Below are 24,373 nucleotides of genomic sequence, written 5' to 3'. Positions count from 1 at the left end.
AACGGAACACACACCTTTCGTATTGTAAAAAAGGCAGCAAATGACAAATTCAATAATGAATGTCAAACACAAAGTTTTCAACATATAAAACATCCTAAACAAGTGACAATTTTATACTTTAACTGTGCAAATACAACAAATAATATGAAAATTGTTCAAACAATAACAAATCTGCACAACAAACACGACAATGCAGAGAAAAAGATAAGCAATAAAGCAATCAATGCAGAGGCATAAATTCAATAAAAGAAGGAAAATATGTAAAAGACTTTCAAATCATTACAAGTGAACATTATAAATTAATCAGTTCCTGCTTAGCATTATCATCCTAACGTTAATATAAAACATAGTATCCCTTTCTCGCAACTTGTTCTCGTGGAGTACAGGTTATAGGTAGAGATTCACATGCTGGAGGTTCTGGGTTCGACCCCCGGCAGCGGTACTTGTTGTTGTGTAAAAAAAAGTAACTAAAAACTAACGTTTCTCTCTCCATTGACATTAACCAACCGTTGCTTCCACAAAGGTATCACGCTGGCTGAAGAAGACGTGGATAGAGTAATAGGATACTACAAAATGAGGGAAAGGAATGAAGATGATAAAAAATTGGGACCCTTCTTTTCAGTCATTTCCCCCTAAGTTTCCAAGCCCCCATTCCTAACTCTTACCCCAAAAATAATTTATCGCCCCTTTTAGAACGTAACCTTTGACCTCATTTCCATAAGTACGCACATCTTTGATGTCATCAGTTTGTGGCTATACCACTTGTAAAATGGTGCCTGACAATAATTGTTTTACCTATAAAAATTTTGATCATACAAAAAGATTCATGTTAGTGCTGGACTTTTCTGAATCTCAAAACCTATCATCTTCTTGTCCCTTAATTTCTCCAACTATCCTTCAACCATCTACCAACGGTCTTAGTAGTCTACTTGTAGCAAGTCAAACGCAAGTCCAATCTCGAGAAAGAATTGCAAAAGGACATAGAGTAAAATGCTAGAGACAATTATCGAAAACTCAAAAGTACAGTGGAGTGGCACATTGTAACCTTTCACAGACATAAAAAACAAACTTTGTGTTAAAATAGATTGGAAACTTTTATTTCTTCTGTATATGATAGAAAGAAAAAAAAGAAAGCGATGGATCGTGAATAACTCAAAGGGAATGTATAGAAGTAACAAAATAGCGTGTTATACACATGACGAAAAACAGGTTGGTAAAAGTCTCGATTATCGTCAAATCGAATAACAATCTTGAAGCTAAACAACTAATTGGAAAAAGTGAAACGTATGACAAAATACAGTTCTTTTCATACAAAATGTTAAGAGGATTTGTAAGGAAGGTATAATGGTACCCCTTATTAGTTAAAAACTGGTGGCCTCTTGTATATGAGTATATGCAAAACTGTACAGAAAGAGTCGTAAATACGTTTCATTTTACTCATGAAGGTTACTCAGGTTGCGAAAATTACTTCTTAAAACATAACACTGTACTGACGTATATTATTCGTTCTGTTCTGCATATTGATATTATTTTGACAATCCTAGGAATACATGTATAGGGATAGGGAGCTAGACGGTAAATAATGTACTGCGTATTCATTTATTCATTCATTAAATGGCAAACAACCGTATTGAAATCATTTCGACAAGTTAGTGTCAATGTAATATAAAATTTATTTCCAGATATTATGTTATTTCTCCTAGTCAACTACTTGACCAATTATGTCAAGCAGTCCCAATAACTTTCAACACATTAGACCGGGAACATAGCTTAATCCGCCTTATCAAGGAACCGATCCATTGTCATTTCCCAACTCCTCTTTTCCTTCTGCATCCACTTCATCCTCTTCAACAGGAGGTTTCCAGGTAAAATGTACCTCCTTGGTCAAGAAGGACATAATGCAAGGAATTTGCTTTTTCTTATGATATCCTGGTTGGGGAGGGTTGGGGAGGGATGGGTATTATGTGCAACGGTTTACTTTATTTGATTTTGTTAATTTTGACAGTGATATTTCAAATAAAGATTTCGACTCCACATCGTCTGACTGCTTAATTTATAAGTACAAGTCCATATCTCCTCTCTTATTTTACTACGTATGTGGCGGCTGTGGTGTTGACTTAATCGATTAATCTGCTGATACGGACAGCGGATTAGCCAGTTGGCAATGTTTGCGGAGCAATTACAGTGGTGTATACACGGCCAGACCTGAGCTGGTTTAGGAATTAACTCTATCTTCAACTCGCTGTGTGAAGGGACTGAGCCGCTTCAGAAGCGTCTCAAACGCCCTCACACGACAGGTATTTGTAACATATAACAAAGAACAGTCAATATTCATGGCTGCTGACCAAAGCACAGAAAGTATATGTGTGTGTGAACCGCACAAAGTGAGAACAAGACTCACATGACTGATTTAATTACCTAATAAGGTCAGTACGGCAGCTCATTAGACAGTGTTTATCTTTTGAAATGTAATACATGCAAATTAAACGAAAAGTGGCCCTTGAGGGATTCTAACCCACATCCCCCGAATACATTTCGGATGCTCTACCAACTGAGCTAACAGATCTGTCGGGATTACTGTGGTTGGTTCTGTCACTTGGATATGTGCGTGTACAGTGAGTTTGGGCTAAAATCATCACCTAATCTTTCTGCCTAAGGATCCTATGGATTCCACAGGGACTCGCACAGAAGTCACCAACTTAGGAATTGATTTTTGGTAAATGAGGAAATGATTTTTTGTAAATCGAGTGAATTTGATCAGACATCTACAGTATAAAAAAATTATATTAACCTTGAGTCGTACTTGAAGTTCATGGGCATGAATACATGTGTATTTGATCCGATTTCCAAGGTACATATCAAAGCTGAATACTCTGAGATTCGAACAAGTACAACATTGGTGGATGTTTGATTGATTTATTGATAATATACAATTCTGAGGATTATATGGTTGTAATGCTATATGAAACTACGTCTATGCAACGCAATTGAAAACATTAATATGACTTCAAAATGTGCCAGGTGACTTGAAAAGGGTGAGTTACTGAGGGGTTTATTGTACACGTACCTCTACTTTGTCTAACATTTAGTATTGTATTGAAAAGAATACATATGACCATATGAAGTGTCCCTATGACCTCAAAATTGACCCCGGATAATTTTGATGGTTATATGCTTCCACTGCTATATCCAAGTACTGTTATGTTATTGAAGGAATTAATTTGACTTCAAAAATGTGCCAGGTGTGTCACTCACCATGGCTTCGTACAGCGTTTAGTATTGAATTTAAAAGATATATTTGATACAAAAAGTGTCCGTATGACTCAAAAACTGTTCGTGGATAATTCTGATGATTATACTAGTATGCTCCCACTGCTATAACCAACTACGTTTGCCTAATTGAAGCAAATTGTTTCATTCTAAATGTAACTTTAATCTTTAATGTTATATCTTACTTGAATTATTCAATAGCAATTATAGCTATGACCTCATGGTTGTACTTATCAACTGAAGCGTTCCTCTGTAGGCAATTTCTGTTTGGGAAAAACACAATCCATAAGCAAGCTATAATTTTATGCCGCTTAAGGTGTTAAAGATCAGCAAATACTATGATTTCAAAGTCGCCCATGTGTACTGTAGGTACATCCTTGAAAAGCACTAGCCCTGGCTTTTGGTAATTCTGTTCCAGGCCTTAGTAACTTGAAGTACTGAATAAAAGCAATCCGTATGACTTCAAATTATCGATATTAGGTATCAAATCTTTCCCTTAATCTTAGGAAAGGTAATATGTTTTCCAGAACAATAGCCCCCTTAACAATTCTTTTAGTGCCCTTAATTTTTATTTTATTTTTAAATCTAACTGGAATAACTAAATAGCGTCAACTAGTATGACTTCAATTCTCTGCACGATCAATCCATATCTTCATTGGGTAGGTATATGTTTAAAATAATAGCCCTCCCCCTTGATAATTCTATGTCGAGCCCTATTCATGTGTTATTCATATCCATTCGTATATTTAAACGAGTGATTAGTATGACTTCAAAAATGTCCATATGACTTCAAATGCATCATTGTATAGAGTATGCATATTTTATGTAGAGACTAGCCATCCCAATTGTTAGTGTCGTTCTTAGCCTTATTTTTTATATTATTAAACAGCAGCAAAATTACTTCGAAAATGTCGATTTGACTACAAAAGCTTCGCATTGTGCGGTGGGTATTGTCATATTTGAGTTTAACCCCTATCTTACAGCATATTTAACATGGGGAGACATTTGAGGTCAGGGACACCTTTGAGGTCAGACGTGGGCGGACTCGAGTAAAACTGAATGGCACTGCAACAATAGATCTAGCTTGTTGACGCCACATCAGGAAACTCAACATTTTGTCTTCAAATTTCAACCCTGTACCTAATATCTGTAAGCAGCCTATCTTCCAGTCCTTAATGCCACTTCTTGTGATATTCGTAGTTTCTTTCATTATTGTCTTCACTGCAAAGAACACACAACCGAAGCATACGCCTTCATCATACATGATCAAGTCAAGAAAATGCTTGCTTTACCTTGAGATACAAAGGGTAACAACCTCAGGTTTCAAACAAAAGTACATGTCAATACGTTTTACAGAAAGAAGTCGGTCAGTTGAAAATTCTGCCTTGGGCAGTCGTTGGAAGGTAAAAAGGCTCATGGTGGAGGTATTTTACAAAGGGGAAGTTGCGAAAATGTTCTATTACGCCTCATGTGTTAAATTTCTTCTTTACTGATGCTTGTTTGTTCATATAACTGCCTTTCCTTCTGTAATTGTGTAATTTTTATATTTGACTGACGATCTGTATCCTATTTTGCCTACAACAGTGTTAATATTAGCGGAGGCCCGGTTACAACTACTCAAAAAAGTCAACTGAATTGAAATGTGTTCGAACTAAGTGGAACCCTGACCTTGCATGTAAAACCACCAAAGAGTATACTGTAGCAGAATTGTCAGCTTGGTTCCCCCTCGGCCCAAAAATAGTTTATGTTACTTAAGATATTTACCTCTTCCAATCTTTGGACAGATCATGCTTTTCCTTATGCCGCTTCACTCATTATTAAGGGTTAGACATATCATTATACTACGGTCTCGGGTGCTGCTAAAATTCGATATTTTTGGCTGAGGCATATTGAAACCAACTCAGAGCGTTTGTTTAACATCGTTGATTTATAAGCATTGGTTACGTTGAAGGGACAAAGTCGGCCATTTTTCATGAATTTTGTTTGATACGAGATAGTACTTATATTGTTTGACAAGTTGAAAGATAATGAATGGGTGACCATGCATATATTCAACAACGGTTTTAGACAAAATAAATGAAACCATCGCGAAAAAGAATTGATGGTCATGAGCATTAATTCATTCTTGCGATGGTTTATCTACCGTGTCTAAAACCGTTGTCAAATATATGCATGGTCACAAATTTATTCAGTATCTTTCAACATGTCAAACAATATAAGTTCTATCTCGTTTCAAACAAAATTCATGAAAAATGGCCGACTTTGCCCGTTTAAGCTTTTAGACAGACAAAGATTACATTGTTTGTTTATGTTAGAGTAAACTCGATGCCTTGGCAAAGTTTAACCTGCAAATTATTTTTTTCATTTATACGGCGTGAATAGTTTTAAAACTCAAACATTGACACTCAAGAAACTGACTGTGTACTTAAGTTTGACAAGTTAAGGTTCATGAGATATACATTTTCGTAGCTCAAAAGCAAGCATTGCTTTAATTATGGTAGTGTCTATGATAGTAAAGTCAGGCATGATAATTTATATGATATTTTGCAAGCCATGAAAATCTTAAACTATTTTTCCGTGGGAGTGGTTTTAGGCGTAAACAACAAGTCCTTTGTCAACATTGACACAGTGCAGGGAATTTGTTTCTTCTTGTCGTTACTGGGAGAGTTGGCACTCGATTCAAAACTGTACGCCACAATCCTGCTGACTTTGGTCATCATCTGAAGCACGTCCATGTCCTGACCATAGCGGTCAAAAACTTTGCAGATGGCTTGAATAAACCAGGATCCGTTTTCAGTATTTCGCCATGAATAATAACCTGAATAAGATATAGTGAGAGGCATTGAAGATTTTGCCAAATAGTCTCGAATGAGTATTAATCTAAGTAGCGGATCTACATACTGTATGTAGACCCGCTACTCAGATATACTGGTTGAAACAGCAGTTTTGTTATTTATACATGTTAAAAGATTCAGACAGATAGGTACTTGTTAATGGTCTGGTAACGATAAAGTACCTATCAATATAAACTACCGAAGCTGTAGTGCAAGCAAGGATGTCCACTTTGTTACCTTTTCCCTGTTCTTACGGAATTTCGGGGCTGATTATACCAGTAACTTAAAGTTGACAAACAATCAGAAAAATCCAAACAGTTATGTGACAGGCAAAGGAATAGACCGCCAACTTAATGTGAATGGAACATTGCATAGGCTGATATCTAACTTTGTCTGAAAATATGGACATTTTCTGTCCGTCTAAATGTATCTGTAAATTGGAACATTTACTAGGTATGTGACAGATTTTAACATGATGATGCTGTTTAACCGACGCTGCAATTTTCAACAATCACACAAGGTGCCGGTGATGACTCAAGTTATCAGTCACTTATAATCTCCGGTATGTTTGTATAATTCAAAAACGTTCTCACTCAAATCCTCGGTGGTAAGTATATGCTATTTGACTACTTCGTCTTCTTTGTGCAAGACTAACCATACTGTGCAGTATCTTGTCGTGACATTGGTTGACCCTTTCCAATAAACATATTCAAGTTTAGCTGCATTGCTTTCAGTGCTGTAGTCTTAACTATACGCAGTGTCACTTAATAATGGGTGTCGAGGTTAAATGTAAGGCAAAAATTGATAAATGCCCATACCAGGTACAGTCGAGTAACAAATGAGGAAGTCAGCCTGCACTGGCAGACGCTGGGCGACAGGAGCGGCATCTGTTTGGTCAATGCCAGATTTAAGCACAACACCGTCGTCAAATTCCTTACCTCGACATGCCTATGATGGAAGAACATGGAAATGGTAAACATGTCAATAATTTGATCAACTCAGTAAGCATCGAAGTAGGCTGCCTAATTTGCCGGAAAACTTTTAATGTCTTGCTCACATTAGTGTGCCCTCAATGGTCTGTTCATTAGCAAGGCTGAACTGTACACTACAAAGCCTGAATTGTTTACAAGGTCACATTGACCTTGGCTGCCACATGTTGCTCTGTAGTTTTCTCAATTTTTATTACATGAATCTGTTGCATGTTTTTATTTCCAATTTTCATTTGCACGATGGAGGAAGAACCACTTTCAACCTTTTATTTAATTTCGTTTGATTTGAGAGTATAAGACCTTTTTGTTCAGAAGAATAAACAGCACTCTTTTTGCGCAACTGAACTGGATCTGAACATATGAAAGCGGAAGTCGCAGTAAACAATTAAAGTAATCGTACAGTATTATAAAAATAAATTTTAAAGTAAAATCTATAAAAATAAATTTTAAAGTAAAATCTATGCATTTCATCATAATTTAGAATATATAAGAGATTATCCTTTAATCTAATACTCACCTGGAGGAAGAAAAGTTTTGGTTTTCCAACGAGTGTTTCACAATTTTCCCCAGAGAAGTACTTTGTGAGTTCTTCAACCGGTGTCGTACCGTCTGTACCATAAATGATGCCATCATCTCCGTGGCTAAGGATAACCACCGCTACACAATCAGAATCGGTGTGATTTTCCTTTGATACTAGTAGCACGGACAGAGAAGCACAAACTTACAACTTTTGCAGCAAAGTTAGCTCTTGGACTGTTTATATGAACTAGTTTTTTATCAAATCTTTGGGTTACTTTTAAAAATAGATCATACAATTTTCTAAAACTCACTGCTTCAATCTTGCTTTTCATACTTGGCTTTCAATATTAAAAACTGAGAACTTAAACAGATTCATTTTGTTATTAATGCCAGAAACTTGTTTTCTCATTCGCCAACAACTTGGAATTTTGCCAATTACCTGTCTGTGTTTTAGTCATGAGTGTGTATTTTCTTTAGACAATTCAGTCATGCCTTTTTAGCTCGCTGGTCTTACACTGGCATGTGTGTTTGATGACGAACATAGCTCGTGGTACAGATGATTGTGCACTTGACTACATTTAACAAAGAGCGAAAATCAACTCCTTATAGGTAATTGAATAATGGTAAAAATCACCTAGAAACTCAAATTAACACCCTATATCATCACATTACAAACCAAAAGATACAATAAAAAGTGGCCAGCACTGGTTTACTCAAGCTTACCAAATATCAATTACAAAAACAACACGTACGCTCTATCAATTCGCCATGCATTTCACGAACTTTCAAGTTATCAGATGTCGTGACATTAAACCCAAGTCCGCTAAAAGTTCTTCTTATGTTATCTCTGTCTATGTCTGTCCCATTTCGTCTATTCATCCTAGTTTTTGGTTCAAAGTCCCTGTTATTGATGATAAGAGCCCGTCCCCTTTTCACATGTGATGTACTGTACACGTTATCTCGTTCTAAAATGTCATCAATAGATGAAGCCTTCACTGTTTTACTCTTTTTGTCTTCACTGTAAAGAAAGAACCAAAGCTACAGTTTGTTGGACAATCTTGAAGTAGACTATATGGAGTTGTTTATTACACGTTCTTTGTTGCGCATTATTGTGATCAAATGAGAGTGAATGATCGGCTGCATTGGAACATAATGCCAAAGGTTTGCACATTGCATTTGATAACGTATAAAAACTTTTCATTTGACACTTGGTAATTGTTGAACAGATTTTCAAATTCAAGTCAGCTTTGAAAGTGGTTCTGGCAGCTTGCTGTGTCATCAAGCTGGTAGCGATATCGCAACCGGTCAATTACAAAATGCTTGAAGACCTCGACAGGAAATCCTGTCACAACAGAGCACCATTCACGCTCCCTCTTGAGAGCGCCCTCGAGTGACAGATCTTTCAATCAACAAAAATGCTCAATAATTCCGTTCCACGAATTGACATTATTTGTCCTGCAAGATATCTAATGAAATTATTAAGCTACTGTATCTCAAAGGCATGAACTTGTCAGATCAAAAATGGCAATACATTCTACAATGTGTACATGATTTTCTCTCTGTTTCCGATGAAAACAGGTTATCATTCCATTCTTTAGATCTATGAAATACATTTGTAAATGAATAGACATCAGGTGAATGTCATGCGGAAAATGGAGAAAGTTGAACTCTTTTTGATTATTACATCGGATGCTAGGTTTTCTATGGGAAGCTAGAGTACAGATGGACTTGGTGAAGAAAAGATAAAATTGACACTCATTGATCGATCTGACAGATATGATACAAAATAAACCAAAAATAAACATCATTAAGATCTCTGTAGGTTTCTTCATGAAGAAGTGATCCAACATAATTGAAATCATATTTCTAATGGATTGCACGTAAGATCTGAAGGAAATTTGCCAAATTTAATACTTGCACAGGTAAGCTGAAAAACACAATATAACATCAAAGTGTTAACATCTTTTTCCTGTCCTACCACGAATATGTTCCTTCTGCCTTGTTTTGTGACTCATCAGGGCTGCTTTCTTGGATCTTTAGTTGACCAAAGGAACTTGTGACATCTGCAAAGAGAAACGAAACATGCGTAATTCGGCTGATTTTCCAAGGACTACTCAAGATTTTCACTCTGACCGGTCGTCATGCGATGTCCTTATCAGCATATCAATAGAAGTCAAAGTACTCTGTTGGAGTGAAAATCTTGAGTACTCCTTGGAAATCAGCCGCATTATGTAAACGAACCAGAGACTTTGTTCACAAAAGGAGTGAGGGAATGATCAATAATCAGAGTTCAGGCAGGTATAGGTCATTTTATTGAATTACACTCACTTCGGTTTATTTTGCCGTTCAAAGCCCCAACACAAGTTGTCTGAGGTAAATTTCTAGCCCTACGCTATCTTTGAAATAGTGTATAACTTTGTGGAAGGTATTGGTAGACAGAAAGACCGTCTGGCATTTTGCTCCGTATACTGACGTTTTCTTCAGTCACGCGACAAACGACTCGAAACGATTGACAACTCGCCCACGGCGTATCGATATTATTCCTTAAGTAGTTCAAAAGTTTAAACTCGGAATCGTTATGAAAAACTTCTTGCACTTTGCAAAAATAAAGAAATCTTGGCTTGTGCATGTGATAAGTGTATTATTCCCTAATATTTTCCTTCGTTCAGCGAAGGAAAATACGAGTGACGTAAACCTTGTAACCACTCGTCTTCGACTAGTGGTAACACGGTCATTAAATCACTCCTATTTTCCTTCGCTGAACGAAGAAAATATTAGGGAATAATATCTAAATACCACCCTGTTAAACTGAATCGTAATACCACTTCAGTCAACACATCAACTTCTATCTATCTGTCTGTCTATCTATCTAATCTATCTATCTATCTATCTATCTATCTATCTATCTATCTATCTATCTATCTATCTATCTATCTATCTATCTATCAACAATAACTGATGAGGAACCTGTTGATGGAACTGATCCCGTAGGAGATCCGAATAAATAAATAAATAAATAAATATGTTGTGTCTGTATCGGAAAGCAAACGACCAAACAATGCACGTCAACAAGCATTCTAATCACCCGCCAACTATAATTAAACATCCGTGACGCAATAAGCAAACACATCTTAACAAGATCCAGTGATGAGGGCATCTTTGATAAATACAAAGTTAAGTCCACCGACCAAATTCAATGGCCAACCTATCATCGACCAGTTTGTAATTGCTGGGACAAGTCACTAAGCCCGTTTAATGGTCACTGTGAAGCCAGAAGTGTCGTCTACAAGGCCAAATAGGTTAAAAATACGTTTTGGGTACGCTAGACAATTATCTCGACGCATTTCAATTTATGAGCAACTTACAAGTAACTGAGTGAAAATGTGTCAACGAGCGCATAACCTGCCTATAACTTACGGCTCGCGTGTGCGGGAAGTATGATCCATACGTGGCATACGTCGAAAAGTTTGTGCATGCACATAAGTTTTCGACGACCTTGACGTACTACGACGTATATCAACGTGCTTCAGCGTGCTCTTCACTTATACTAAACTTACCAATAACTTATACGACGTAAACCAGCATATTTGTCAAATTTCTCATACGTTGGCATTCGATAGCTAAAATCGTCAAGGTGTGACAGCTAGGTCCCTAAGGTCTATTGCTGCAATAAACTTTGACCTCCTTTTCGAATCTATACCCATGACACTTTGACCTGGTACTAGCAATACTACTGTTGCCATTGATCATTTTAGTGTCAAACTTAATGCTATGGCAGTCTGCTACCTTAGAGAAACAATTAGTGAATATGTTCTGCCCCTTAAATGAAAGAGTTTTCCCAATTCCTGGTGATATGCTATAGTGTTGATTAGTTCAGTATTTTCAAAACAGCCGACAGATGCTCTTTGAGATATTATAGTCATAAAAACTATTCACAGCGGCTCCCTTCATTTCCTATTGAGAGCACTTCCCCATTAAGCAGTTTCACAACCTACCCATGTTTTATGAAGCAATGCGAAGCACAGTAATTGAATACAATATCAGTCGACGCGAACAAGTGAGCACTTGCCTAATTTGCTTGACTTCTTGGTTTCCCAACGAAAGATTCCCAGAAAGCCAGCATCTTCGGAATCGCCTTCGGGGGACATATCGGACTGGTTTGACGCCATTTTGCGGATCGTTTGCTCTCTGCGGCGTTGGTATTACCGGATACGGCAAAACGTCCTGTGTATGTAGTGGTTGTCTTAGTGAGAACTGACCGCGGTTTGACCTTTGCTGGGTTTGATTTTTAATCGTAAGCTGACTAGTACCGGTTACTGGTATGACACGCGTTAAGTTGCATGTCACCATTGTACGGAAACAAAGTCTTTGTTGGACATTGACGAGTCCACAGCAAATCAATACTATAATTTGTCGTTTATATTTCCTCGATGAACAAGATTTGAACTAATTTGGGATCAATGGATCTGCATATTTTTCAAGTTCCCAAACGTGTTGGGTGCCATACAGCTGAATGTTACAAGAGTACAAGTAACTCATGAAAGCAAGAGTATAACTTAAAAAAAAAGTAGACGAGCTTGCATTTGCAGATTTAAACGACTTTACTTCACCATCCAATTATCCCAAACATAATGTGTTCATGGTAATCAATCAATGAGGATATGACTTTTATGTTTATCGTTTCTATGTCTATTTGCGGGAGGGGTTGTCAGTCTCAGGGAGTATCTACAAGCTGCGATCTAAACTGTTTAATAAGTAACTTCCTGCGAAAATCTAACCCCTTAACCTTGGTTATCTTTACTGTCATTAGCTTAAATATCCGTACATACCGTTTCCGGTATTGAGTGAACAGTCACCAACAGTTAGGCAATGCGTGTAGCGTTAAGTTGGTAAACATGGAGCATGGATAAAAGAGCTGACCGTTTTGAAAGTTGTGACATAGGCGGACTCGAGTAAACTCAATAGAACAGCAATAATAGAGCTAGCTTATTTGACACTACGTCACGAAACTCAGCATCGTATTTCTATGATCGATCACTGAACAGAATCATTTGTGAGTGCACGCTGAACTCCAGTAGCTAATTCCACTTTCTAGTGAGTAGGCTTGGTGTATCAGTAGCTGTTTCTTCCGCAAGTGTGTACATTATACAGAGTGCAAACCTGGTGGACAAACAGGCGCCTTTGTTAGGTTGCATTCACAAACACCTTTAGAGGGGAGGGGGCGGGAGGTTCTAAAAAAGTTCCCTGACTTCTTTCAAACGACCCCCTGACAAACTCACAATGCGCTCGAGTCCTCCTCCTGACTTGCCATAATTTTAAAGCCCCCCTCCCTCAAAGGAGAGCAAAATGTGGCCGATATAGTACGTCGTCCAAAAATATCAAATCACCTTCTTTAGAGTGTGTTGGCAAACTATTAACATTATCTCTACATTTATAGGTGTTTGATAATTCGTGTTAATGTACTTTGCTGGTGAAAAGTGCATTTGTGTACAAAAAATTAAATTTTTTATTTCATTGATAATGTTGATTTACTATACATGGTAGTCTATGAGAAAACTATTACTATCAATATCTCTGCATTTATAGACGTCTCATAATTGAGATAGATGTGCTTGATTGGAATAGGTGGTTACAAGTGCATATCTAAGATAAAAACCAGCCCGAGCTGCTGTTACGTACAAATGTTTCACTAAACGCTCAATCGTTGCTTAATATTCAAAATACTTTTAAAACTATTATAAACGCAATACGAGGTCAAAGGGTACGATCACCTATCGTTCGTCGCCAACTTACTAGGAACAAACCTCCTTCAAATACCAAAAAAGTGGACGTCGACCTTACTCCAACTCCATGATTATTATCACTATTAATAACGTAACGTAGGATGCGGGGTTTTGTGCTGATCAACGTAAACGACGTCACCAGGCATCATTTGTCGGAACTGTTGTCTGCCAGACATCGGTGCCGAAAAATGATGCTCGCCGACTTTCAAAATGACATTTGCGCATGCACGAACTAGAATGTAAACAAAGATGTCGTCTGCCATCGATGGCCGAGCAATTTCTTGGTGTACCCTACCAGAAATATTGCAACGCTGTCGGGAAAAAACTTTCTTGCAGAACCACTTCCAACATATTACATGCGACAAGTTTTGTGTATGGTACGTTCTTATGCATTGCTACGGATGAGGTGTGTTGTAAAACACATGTTGACTGTCCATGAGGGCAACAGCATACATCTTTAACCCCTTGGGCATGAGTCACCCACAAAAACCGACTTTCCCTCTGCTGAAATATTGTTAAGGACGATACATGTATTCTACGGCTGAACTGGCTCGCACTATATTCTACGAGTGGAACAGTCCGGCCAACTGTTAAACCAAATCAGCAAACTACTCCGATGAATAGCACAAATTTTTCGACCATGCTGGTTGTTAAGCTAACATTTTGTATTAGCTACTTATTTTAGATAAGTTTGGTTCAAAGGGACAATATCCAATGCTATATCACGTCCTTCTCTACATTTTCGATAGATATGGAATGTATATTCCTGGCTGTTTAGCTAGTAAATCATCTTTCATATCAAATTATTCTTTTGGTGATATGTGTGATATTTCCGGTAAAAGCCAACAAAATCAGCTTTATTGATTACTGAATGAGTTGAAGCTTCACTAATTATTACGTGACACATTAGCAATTTTACATATTGCTATGTAAATGGGTAATTTTACAATTCATGTCAAGGGAAAGCCGAAATCTTGAACCCTCACACGTATCAAAAGGTATTAAAATCGGTCTAAGAGATGCACATTAATGTAAGATCTGGCTAAATATTTGTCGCGGCAAGCATTTTGGCGGCAATAGAAGATACATGTAGTTTGCCTCAATTTAAGATATCCATGGCTGACTTTTATAGTTCAGATTGCAAGAAATGCTAGTTGCTTTAAGATACGACTCGAAATTATTTGTGTCTGCCATTTTTGCAGCCATCTTTGATATTTGGCGTCCGTTTTGCATTTCCACTAATGATTTTGCAGTATACTAGATACAAAAATAATCGCAATCATACCAATCCACAATCCAATAACACTAGGTCAAAATTTGTAAGACAATAGTTGTAAACATAGACACAAAACAGCACAGAACAGACAGTAAATAGACGGTACACAAACAAAGTCAAATTCATGAAAGAAAGATATATGGACCTCTGGCCAAAAGACCAAGAAGTGATGTCAGGTGTTTCGACATATATACCTATATATAAATATATACCTGACTAAAGATTCGAACAAAATGTATTTAAGATGCACTTTAGGTAAGGATATACCTCGATATTTGTTGGGTAACCATTTTGGATTTGATGGTTGCTTACAGTTCATATAACAAAAAGTCCCCTAACATCTGTCCCAAGATACAAAACCCTTCGTAAAGCTGCTCAGTTAATTAAGATGTGACTCAATGTACACTAACACAACAATTTTGGCAGCGATCTCGGTTTGTGGCGTCCACTCTGCATTTCCATGAATAATTTTACAGTTTATGTAAATTAAAGATACGAATTCCTCGACCCGCGGCCACTTTGGCCGCAATCTTGAAAATGCCAAAGTGCACATGAGTGCCAGTATAGGGCGACATCATACAGATCCTGATTCAGTAGACTTTGAAAATACAGAAATCACAAAAAACGGTGTCGAAATTCTTGTGGCATGAACATTTATGTGTGAAGCAAAATCGACAAATCTGTCGTTGAATTTCAAATATTAAATTTGTGACCTCTCAAAATACACAATCGTGGTGCCAGCATGCCGAGTTCTAAGTTTGTGAGAAAAAAATGATAAAAGGCACGACATGTGCAAGCTGTCTCAGCTCGGCACACTGAAATTGCATGCATGCTCTTCTATACCAGGACAAAAGCATCAGCCTGCACGGTCTGATACGGGTCATGGTTCAGGGGTCACCAGGTTGTAATGACGAAACTGTTACTGAACTAATACCAGTCATGCAAATTATACCATTAATCATTTCAGGCAAAAAATTCACAACCACTGATTAAACGTAGCAGTCTTTTACCTTCGAGGGGCAATAAATTCATTAATTGTGTCTCTTTAAAATCCGAAATGTTTCCCCGTTTCCCTTAATTTCTACCACAGTGTTGACTTGTCCTATTTTCTTGTACATTTAACTAGTTGTTTTTGTAGAGTTCCAATAAACGTGAATTATTTTCTTTATGCTCCAAATGAGAGCACTTCAGCATAAAGCAGCTTTACAGCCTGTATTATTGTTTTGTGTAACCGAGGAAAGTATTGAATTGTGACCGTGAGTCAGTCTGCTTGACCGAGTCGATACTTGCCTTCGTCGCTTGCTTTCGCGGTTTTCAGGTCGCCTTTTCCTAAAATGCCAGCGTCAACGGAGTCGCCTTTATCGGATATATCCTGCTTGTCTGACGCCATTTTGAGAGCTGCGTAGGAGTTGTGTTGGTGTGACTGGAGGTGGCAGTGTTATGACCCACGCATGCTGCATGACAAAGAACATACCATTACAGGTATGTCATGCTTTAGTGTCATTGTACCGAAACCGAAAACTCGTTGCGTGCATACATGTTTATACAACAGTAGCTCATAAATGTTTATAACTCCTATAAAGTATACAGTTTTATGTCTACTTATGTCTAATTTGGAGCTTTCCATTCGTATCGGTCTAATATTATTGCTGGGACGCAGGACTTAATAATGAGGAACAACTTCCGCAAAACTTTGGCCTATTATACCTTGCACCCATACCCTCGACGTCATTACCTAAAATAACCGGTGAACTACGGTCCCTGACGATGAGCATTGAGGTGAACTATGCTATGAGCAACAGCGGTAAACAACAGATGTGAAAGAATATGGTGTTCGGTTAGTTATCAAGACGTGGGTGGTCTCGATAAAGAAATTGAATTGCCTAACGATATAGATTTAGCTTTATTGACGCCAAGTCAGGAAACTCAACATCATACAATTCAAAATTCGTCTATTACCTTCACGGCCTAACCTCCAATGCTCACTTCAACACCTCATCATGTTTGACATTTCCTCCATGATTGTCTACGTTATAAGGGCGCAAACCGAGTGAACAAGCAAAGCGCCTTTGTCATACATTATCAAGACAGGGAGGTGACTGCTTTACCTTCACTTGGAAGCTGGTAGGGAATGAAAACAAATGAAGATTGCAATTGCAATTCCTCCAGTTACCAGCCAACCCCCACCCAGTATTGTTAATGTAGCCTAATCGCCTACTGTGTTTACCTTTTGAGAGGATTAAATCAGTTGGTCAGCATCTCATGATATACTTATGACTTGAAGTCACGTCGTTGTAGCGAGATTTTCAACGACTGATTTAATTACCTGATAAGGGCAGTACGCTAGTGTCTATCGACTGACAGCAGTGTGTGGTGACGTAATCAGAGGTTGCAATTAAAGTGTCAAGTAAAGGAAGAGGAGATTTTTTCAGAAAATACAGCTCTTTATCAGAAATATCACACATATCATTAAAAGGATAAGAGATATTCGTGTTTCCCTGCGCTTTGTTTATTTATTAATGCGCTCCTTCACAATTCTAATGGCTCATCAAAAAAGAACAATACAGTAAGTTAAATTCAATTCAATTCAATTCAATAGAACTTTATTTATCCCAAACACGGGCAATTAAAAAGCGTGGGTCAAATACAACATCAAAAATATAAAATACAAATTTACAAAATGGTAGGAGACGCAGGACTATACACAAAACAGTTTAGGGATCATTTAAAAGCCGCAGCGGTTGGAATGAATGACAACTTGCGCCGGTTTGACCTGCAAGCCGGGTATCTAAAACGCCGACCAGAGGGAAGTGTATCGAACTCTGCTGATAAAATGTGATCACTAGACAAAAGAATTGAGCGGGCTTTCCTGAGTACTTGCTGATTATGAAACGTAGAAAGACTTCTCTGGGGTATACCAATAGTTTTGAGCTAAGTGAAACAATTCTATCAAGTGAAGTTTTGTTTATAACAGACAGATTTTGATACCAACAAATGAATGAAAATGAGATAACGCTTTCAATATAAGATTTATAAAAAAGAGATAACGCTTTCAATATAAGATTTATGAAAAAGAGATAAAATTTGTCTATCAACCATGAATGAACGCAGTTTCCTTAAAAAGTACAATCTTTGCTGCCCCTTCTTCAGTATAGCATCGGTGTTATGATCCCATTTCAATTTGTTGTCAAATATTGAACCAAGGTATGTATACTTCGAAACAATCTCGACTTCGTGATCGTGAACAATGGACGTAGGAGGGTTGCGTTCTTGCCTCCTAAAATCAATTATCATTTCCTTAGTTTTCTTAACATTTAAGTTTAGATACGAATTATCACACCACTCAACAAACTGACTAAGAGCGGGACCGTGATGACATTCTGATCCCTGTAGAAGTGTAAGCAGAGCACTATCGTCAGCAAACTTAACAAGATGGCTACATTCATGTGTACTTCTACAATCGTCAGTATAAAGGATGTACAACAGAGGAGACAGAACGCAACCCTGAGGAGAAACTGTATTTGTTTGAATGATACTTGACAAAATACCATTGACAAACACCCTTTGTGATCTATTTGTAAGAAAGTCAATAATCCAAAGAATAAGTCGATTGCTAAAATTAAATTTTAAGAGTTTTTCTGCAAGGATGTGGGATTGGATTGTGTTGAAAGCACTGGAGAAATCTGCGAAAAGGATTCTTGCATGAGCACCTTTTTTTTCTAAGTGCTTGTACAGTGTATTGAGAATGAAAAGCTTAGCATCTTCAACACCTTTTCCCGGTCGATATGCAAATTGTAGGGGGTCTAGTTTGTTGCCAACCTTTGTCAGAATAATGGACTTAATTATTTTCTCAAATGTTTTCATTACCAGGGAAGTTAGAGCAACAGGTCGAAAATCATTGGGTTCTTTAGGGCTAGCTTTCTTTGGGACTGGTACTACTATAGAATTTTTCCATATGGCAGGAATACTAACTGTATCAAGAGAAAGTTGGAAAAGGTGTTGTAAGACTACACTAAGCTGATCAGCAAAGAACTTCAGGGTGCGACCACAAATACAATCAGGACCTGGACTTTTGTTCACATTTAATGATTTTAAAGTTCTAGCTACTTTCTCTGTCTCAATAGACATCCCTAACTCAGGAGATAATGACTGTTTTAGATTTGAGATTTGAGATGAAAAATCCTCAGTTTCAAAACGAGTGAAGAATGTGTTTAGGGCCTTTGGCAGCGCCGCTGAGTCTAAGTTATTTAGTGTAACTTTTGACTCTGAAGGAGTAACCTTATTTACTGCTGCCATATGCTTGATACCTTGCCAAGTAGAACGAAAGTTACCAGAAAGAAACTTTGATTGAATTTTATTTTTATAATCTAACTTTGCCTGCCTAATCGCTCTCTTGACTTCTTTGTTTATCAACTGCTTCTCGCCTGCTGTACCCTGAAAAAAGATTCTCTTCTTCTGGTTGAGAATAGACTTTAATTTTTTGGTCACCAATGGCTTGTTATAAAGTATTATCTTATACCGCTACATGCATTTTCCCGTTCGATAGATCGATCGATAGATAACTTGGTAACGCAGATGTCAACGTACACCTATCAAGGAAAAACAATGAAACCTGCAAGATAACGGAGCCGGAGAGATTTGCCCATTCTGTTGTCATGATTGCTTGAAATACGGATCTATCTTTGGTCCTTTCTTAAAGCAGAGGAAGTAGACCAATCTGCTTTATATAACCCTGATCCATTCGGTTTCCGCATTTGGACCAACTGTAATGCTTTCAAATGGTGCCTGTTTGTCGAATATCATACCTATTTGCAAATGGGATATATTATACTGAAAACAGCACTCAAACTCTAAGGTAAGCACACACTGATATTGACATCTATGCTCTTATCTACACTGGTAGAAACGTTCGCATTGATAGCAAGAAAATATTTACAGTTGGTTCAACTACGAGGTATCGAACTATTAGCATGACATCATATTAGTGGCGCCAGTTTAACTATGAATCACAAACGAATTCAGTCTCCTACCTTTGAGGGATGACAAGTAAATATCCACCATTCCTTCAAACTAGAGACAGTTGCATCTCCTTTGAGTTCTACCAGAATGTTTAACATTAAATCCCGTTTCAAATGCTTTTTTGAAATTATTGTAGAGATGGTTCGCTTGTTTTACCGATGAGAACTCGTCCGCATAGAACAGCTTCACAGTTGTCACGATTGGAAATATTTTGGGTTTATAGGGTTTTGAAACGTTTGTCAAAAATTATTGAAAAATATGGTAACAGACCATAATTTGTTGCTACAGACTTAAGTAAATGTCTTAATTTTGTTTAATCTACTTGGCAACAAAGTTAAGTCAACTGTGTTTTACTAATTCTAGTCAAATTAGTTGGTTTGCAAATGGAAATGCAGTGTAATAAACACAAATTTTGCAAACCTCTACTTATCATGTAATTCAAACTGTTATAATCACTACTTTGTTTGACTGCTTATGGTACATTGTAAACTCTCCTATTTTGCCAAACTGTGATGTTCAGGAAACTAAGGTATTTCATACTTTTGAAGTTAGTACCTCAATAAGGCAAAGAAAAATAGTTAAAATTATATTTTTTTATTCTATCTAATTAAAAAGTACAAGGAGTTCAAGTAGCTGGTGAAATATTTGTATTAAAATGATATTTTGAAGTTGAAAATTTGAAAATGTCTAAAAACTGTTCATGACAACACTATCTTATATGATAAAATATCCCTGAAAAATTACGAAGGCAAAAAATCTACATGAATTCATAATCTGTCATCCTTTGTTTTTAAAATGCTCTGATGATTCCTACCTTGTATTTTCAAGGCCACCTTGGACATGACCCTCTTTTTTTCAGGGCCACCTTGGACATGACCCTCTATTTTTCAAGGCCACCTTGGACATGACCCTCTATTTTTCAGGGCCACCTTGGACATGACTCTCTATTTTTCAAGGCCACCTTGGACATGACCCTTTATTTTTCAGGGCCACCTTGGACATGACTCTCTATTTTTCAAGGCCACCTTGGACATGACCCTCTATTTTTCAAGGCCATTTTGGACATGACCCTTTATTTTTCAGGGCCACCTTGAACACAACCCTCTATTTTTCAAGGCCATCTTGGAACTTAACCCTCTATTTTTCAAGGCCACCTTCAACATGACCCTTTATTTTTCAAGGCCACCTTGGACATTACCCTCTATTTTTCAAGGCCACCTTAGACATGACCCTTTATTTTTCAGGGCAACCTTGGACATAACCCTCTATTTGTCAAGGCCACCTCGGAACATAACCCTTTATTTTTCAGGGCCACCTTGGGCATGACTCTCTATTTTTCAAGGCCGTCTTGGACATGACCCTCTTTTTTTTAAGGCCACCTTGGACATGACCCTTTATTTTCCAGGGCCACCTTGGACATAACCCTCTATTTGTCAAGGCCACCTCGGAACATAACCCTTTATTTTTCAGGGCCACCTTGGACATGACCCTCTATTTTTCAAGGCCACCTTGGACATGACCCTCTACTTTTCAAGGCCACTTTGAACATGACCCTCTGTTTTTCAAGGTCGGGCCAAGATAAATCGCGTCCACTAATTTTAAAGGCCATGTTGATTAACAATTGTTTAGAAAGCCATGATAGTTATCATCGTAAATTGATGAATACCACAATTTCAGAGGATCACGATTGCACGTGGGGTTAAAACATTAAGATATGCTCACTTTGGAAAGCATGATTGTAATCCTTTTTTGTTAATGTTTTGTTCATGAAAAAATAATCAAACCTTATAAATACCTGTTTGAAATGTTCAATGTGTGACCTCAATTTTTTATATTTAAACATAGTTGGGAATTCTAGGAAGAGACTGAAGAGACTGAATAATTCCGGATGTCAACAATTTGTGATTTTAAACTACCTTTAAATTATTACAACAAAATACTCAAATGACCACATCTCAAATTTTTCAGTAAACAAATTAAATGGTATTATATACAACTGAATATATAGATTAAAATATTACCGTAATATGTACAATTTTGGAAAGCAACATACAAGGGAATAGCTTGTAAACGATTATGTTCAAAACAGTGGTAAATAATTTCTATTTAATTCATGCAATGAATACAACAATACCTCCATAAACATAACTTTGTACTTTGCCGGGTGCATATTATTCATTCATTTTTGTAATAATATTATTCTAAAAATTGTAAGAATATAGGGATCCAGGCGTTGGACAATGTATTGTTTATTCAGTTGTTGAACTTATTCAACGGCAGAGAACTATACCGAGATCACTTCGGCTTATCGGTGTCAATGTAATTTACAGTTTCTTCCCGGTCATTTTCTTCTTTTATCCAATCTCCCCCAGTTTACTAGTAGACCAATTACGTCAAGCAGCCTTTTAACACCTGTCTCAATACCTTTCTAATTTTCATATTAGTATGGGTACATGGCTTGATTCGCCTTATCAAAAGCCGATCCATTGTGTTACTTCCCAACTCCTCTTTTACTTCTCCATCTACTTCATCCTCTTCAACAGGAGGTTTCCAGGTGAAGTAAACTTACTTGGTTAACATGGACATTATGCAAGGAATTTGCTTTTTCTTATCATACATTGGTTTTCTGTCGCTGTGAGACTCAAATTTAAGCGCTACTTTCCTGCTGACCCGCGTCATCATGCGTAGCAGATCCACACTCTCGGCATCTCGTTGAAACACTTCATACATTGCTTGAATAAACCATGATCCCTTCTCAGTGTTCCTAAATGCGTAGTAACCTTTGGAAAAAAATATTAATTTGATAATGTTTACATCATTTTGGTTTCTAACTAGACATTTCGTTTATGGTTTCCTAAATCAAGAATAAGGATTACTTTAAGACTGTTCGATGTAATGTGAGAACAGAAGGGATGATATTCACTTTTTGAAAATGCAGAAATGATCATGGTATTCTTATCTTAATACGTAAATACACTCAGTCAGTATTTGCACGCGTTGACATATGTATACAGTGACAAATATCGATTTCATGTTTACAGATAAACAAGATAGCCGTACCGTGCATTGTTGAAAGACAGATGAGAAAGTCCGCCCATACGGGAAGACGTAGAGTTGGTACATCAATTTCTGGAGGAGAAGCATCAACTTGATCAACACCAGGATCAGTGTTTGTTCCTTGGCAAGCCTGGAATGGAATTTATTGTTTAATCTCCAGGGGTGACTCTGGTCAAAGGTATGGCAAACAAATAAGACAATAACTTAAGAGAAATTATTACTTTGTACATGAAGAAATGTGTGTTAGTATTTGTAACGCTCTGCTTTTAGCATCGACACTGTAATTTTCCACGAGGACATCTGTACATATCTGTATGTATGTATATATATATATATATATATATATATATATATATATATATATATATATATATATATATATATATATATATATATATATATATATATATATATATATATATTTGCATATATATATATGTACAGATATGTACAGATGTGAACCGTACTCTCTGTGACCAAGTTCAGAGGTTGCCATAAAGCCATTATGGTGATAAGCGGGAGGGCACATTGTATACATTTTGTGTATATTTGTATATATATATATATATATATATATATATATATATATATATATATATATATATATATATATGGTGTGAGAATATTTACATACACATATGTGTGTGTTGTGAAACTAAGTATTAAATGATTCTTGATCCAACCCTTACCTGTACGAAGAAAAGTTTTGGTTTCCCCACAAGCGAGTCATAATTATCTCCACGAAAATATTCTGCGACTTCCAGAATTGGGATAGTTTTATCGTCACTACCGTGGATGCCATTTTCACCCCATGACTTTGAATGGCGATAGCCAAACAGTCATAGTTACTGTGATCCTCTTTTGATACTGGAAAAAATGCAATACGCTTTAGAATTGGGCACTCGTCAAATGAATGAATATCGTTGGCGTACGGGTAAATGTTATGTGAACCAAATGATAATTACACAATTAAAATCTTCTGTACAATATATATAATCAAGTGATAATACTTCACAATACATCTCCTTCTCCTTATTTACCACTTATAAAAAACCTCCTTCATATTCCATAAAAAAAATTTGCACAGCAATGTTTTAATGGAATTCAATGCGCATTTTTGTAGTTCATAAATTAAAGGTTACTTTTGAAAAATATACCTTGTCTTAGACTTGAACAATATTTTTCATTGAAAACTAAAATACTACAGATTTTTACGCCATTTTGAAAATATTACTAGAATGGATATGAATGGACTTAAACTAAATTTCAAAAATTAGCGTCAGATTAATCTCTTGATACAAATTTGCCATCTACTTGATCGAGGAATGCTAATGGCACTTTTGTAGCACGTAATTTTTGAAGTTTAAAAATAATCCTTTATAAAATACAAATATGTGGCATTAATTATGATTACACATTGTTGTCAGTGTTTCTGTAAATATTAACGTGAAAAAGGAAAAAGCAAATACCATTAATATTTTTAATGTTTTTATAAAGCCTTTGAGACCTCATCTCAGCCGAATGACCTTTGATCCTCTGCTGAATGTCCGGTAGAGAAAGAAGTTGTCAACTGTCCAACTCCGAATGCACTCAAAAGGCTTAGAGAGCACTCCCTCCTGCTTGCTA

The 24,373-nt window shown here is 36.9% G+C and overlaps 1 protein-coding gene across 2 annotated transcripts; it reads right to left on the bottom strand.

Moving 5' to 3' along the window:
• Positions 1–2,900: 2,900 nt before the first annotated feature.
• Positions 2,901–16,121, bottom strand: LOC139123048 (caspase-3-like). Of its 2 annotated transcripts, none has more exons than XM_070689017.1 (6): positions 15,962–16,121; positions 9,591–9,675; positions 8,365–8,630; positions 7,611–7,786; positions 6,923–7,052; positions 2,901–6,088 (listed from the first exon to the last, which is right to left on the bottom strand). In XM_070689017.1, the coding sequence occupies exons 1-6, from the start codon at positions 16,059–16,061 to the stop codon at positions 5,838–5,840; spliced, it is 1,008 nt and encodes a 335-aa protein (XP_070545118.1). In that variant the 5' UTR covers positions 16,062–16,121; the 3' UTR covers positions 2,901–5,837. The 2 variants fall into 2 exon arrangements, with proteins under 2 accessions (XP_070545118.1, XP_070545117.1); XM_070689016.1 differs by lacking the exon at positions 15,962–16,121 and adding an exon at positions 11,682–11,879.
• Positions 16,122–24,373: the final 8,252 nt, after the last annotated feature.

This window comes from Ptychodera flava, chromosome 22 (assembly GCF_041260155.1).
Source record: "Ptychodera flava strain L36383 chromosome 22, AS_Pfla_20210202, whole genome shotgun sequence".
Classification (NCBI taxonomy): domain Eukaryota; kingdom Metazoa; phylum Hemichordata; class Enteropneusta; family Ptychoderidae; genus Ptychodera; species Ptychodera flava.
The sequence above is the reverse complement of the archived record's forward strand: the minus strand, read 5'-3'. Positions and strand labels throughout refer to the sequence as shown.

What these genes read in the sequence shown, in the direction of transcription:
- LOC139123048 (XM_070689017.1), bottom strand. Translation starts at nt 16,061, where the DNA reads ATGGCGTCAGACAAGCAGGATATATCCGATAAAGGCGACTCCGTTGAC. An exon ending in GCAGAAGGAACATATTCGTG is followed by an intron (nt 8,631 to 9,590) that starts GTAGGACAGGAA and finishes CTTTCTTTACAG; the next exon opens with TGAAGACAAAAAGAGTAAAA. An exon ending in CAAAACTTTTCTTCCTCCAG is followed by an intron (nt 7,053 to 7,610) that starts GTGAGTATTAGA and finishes CTTCCATCATAG; the next exon opens with GCATGTCGAGGTAAGGAATT.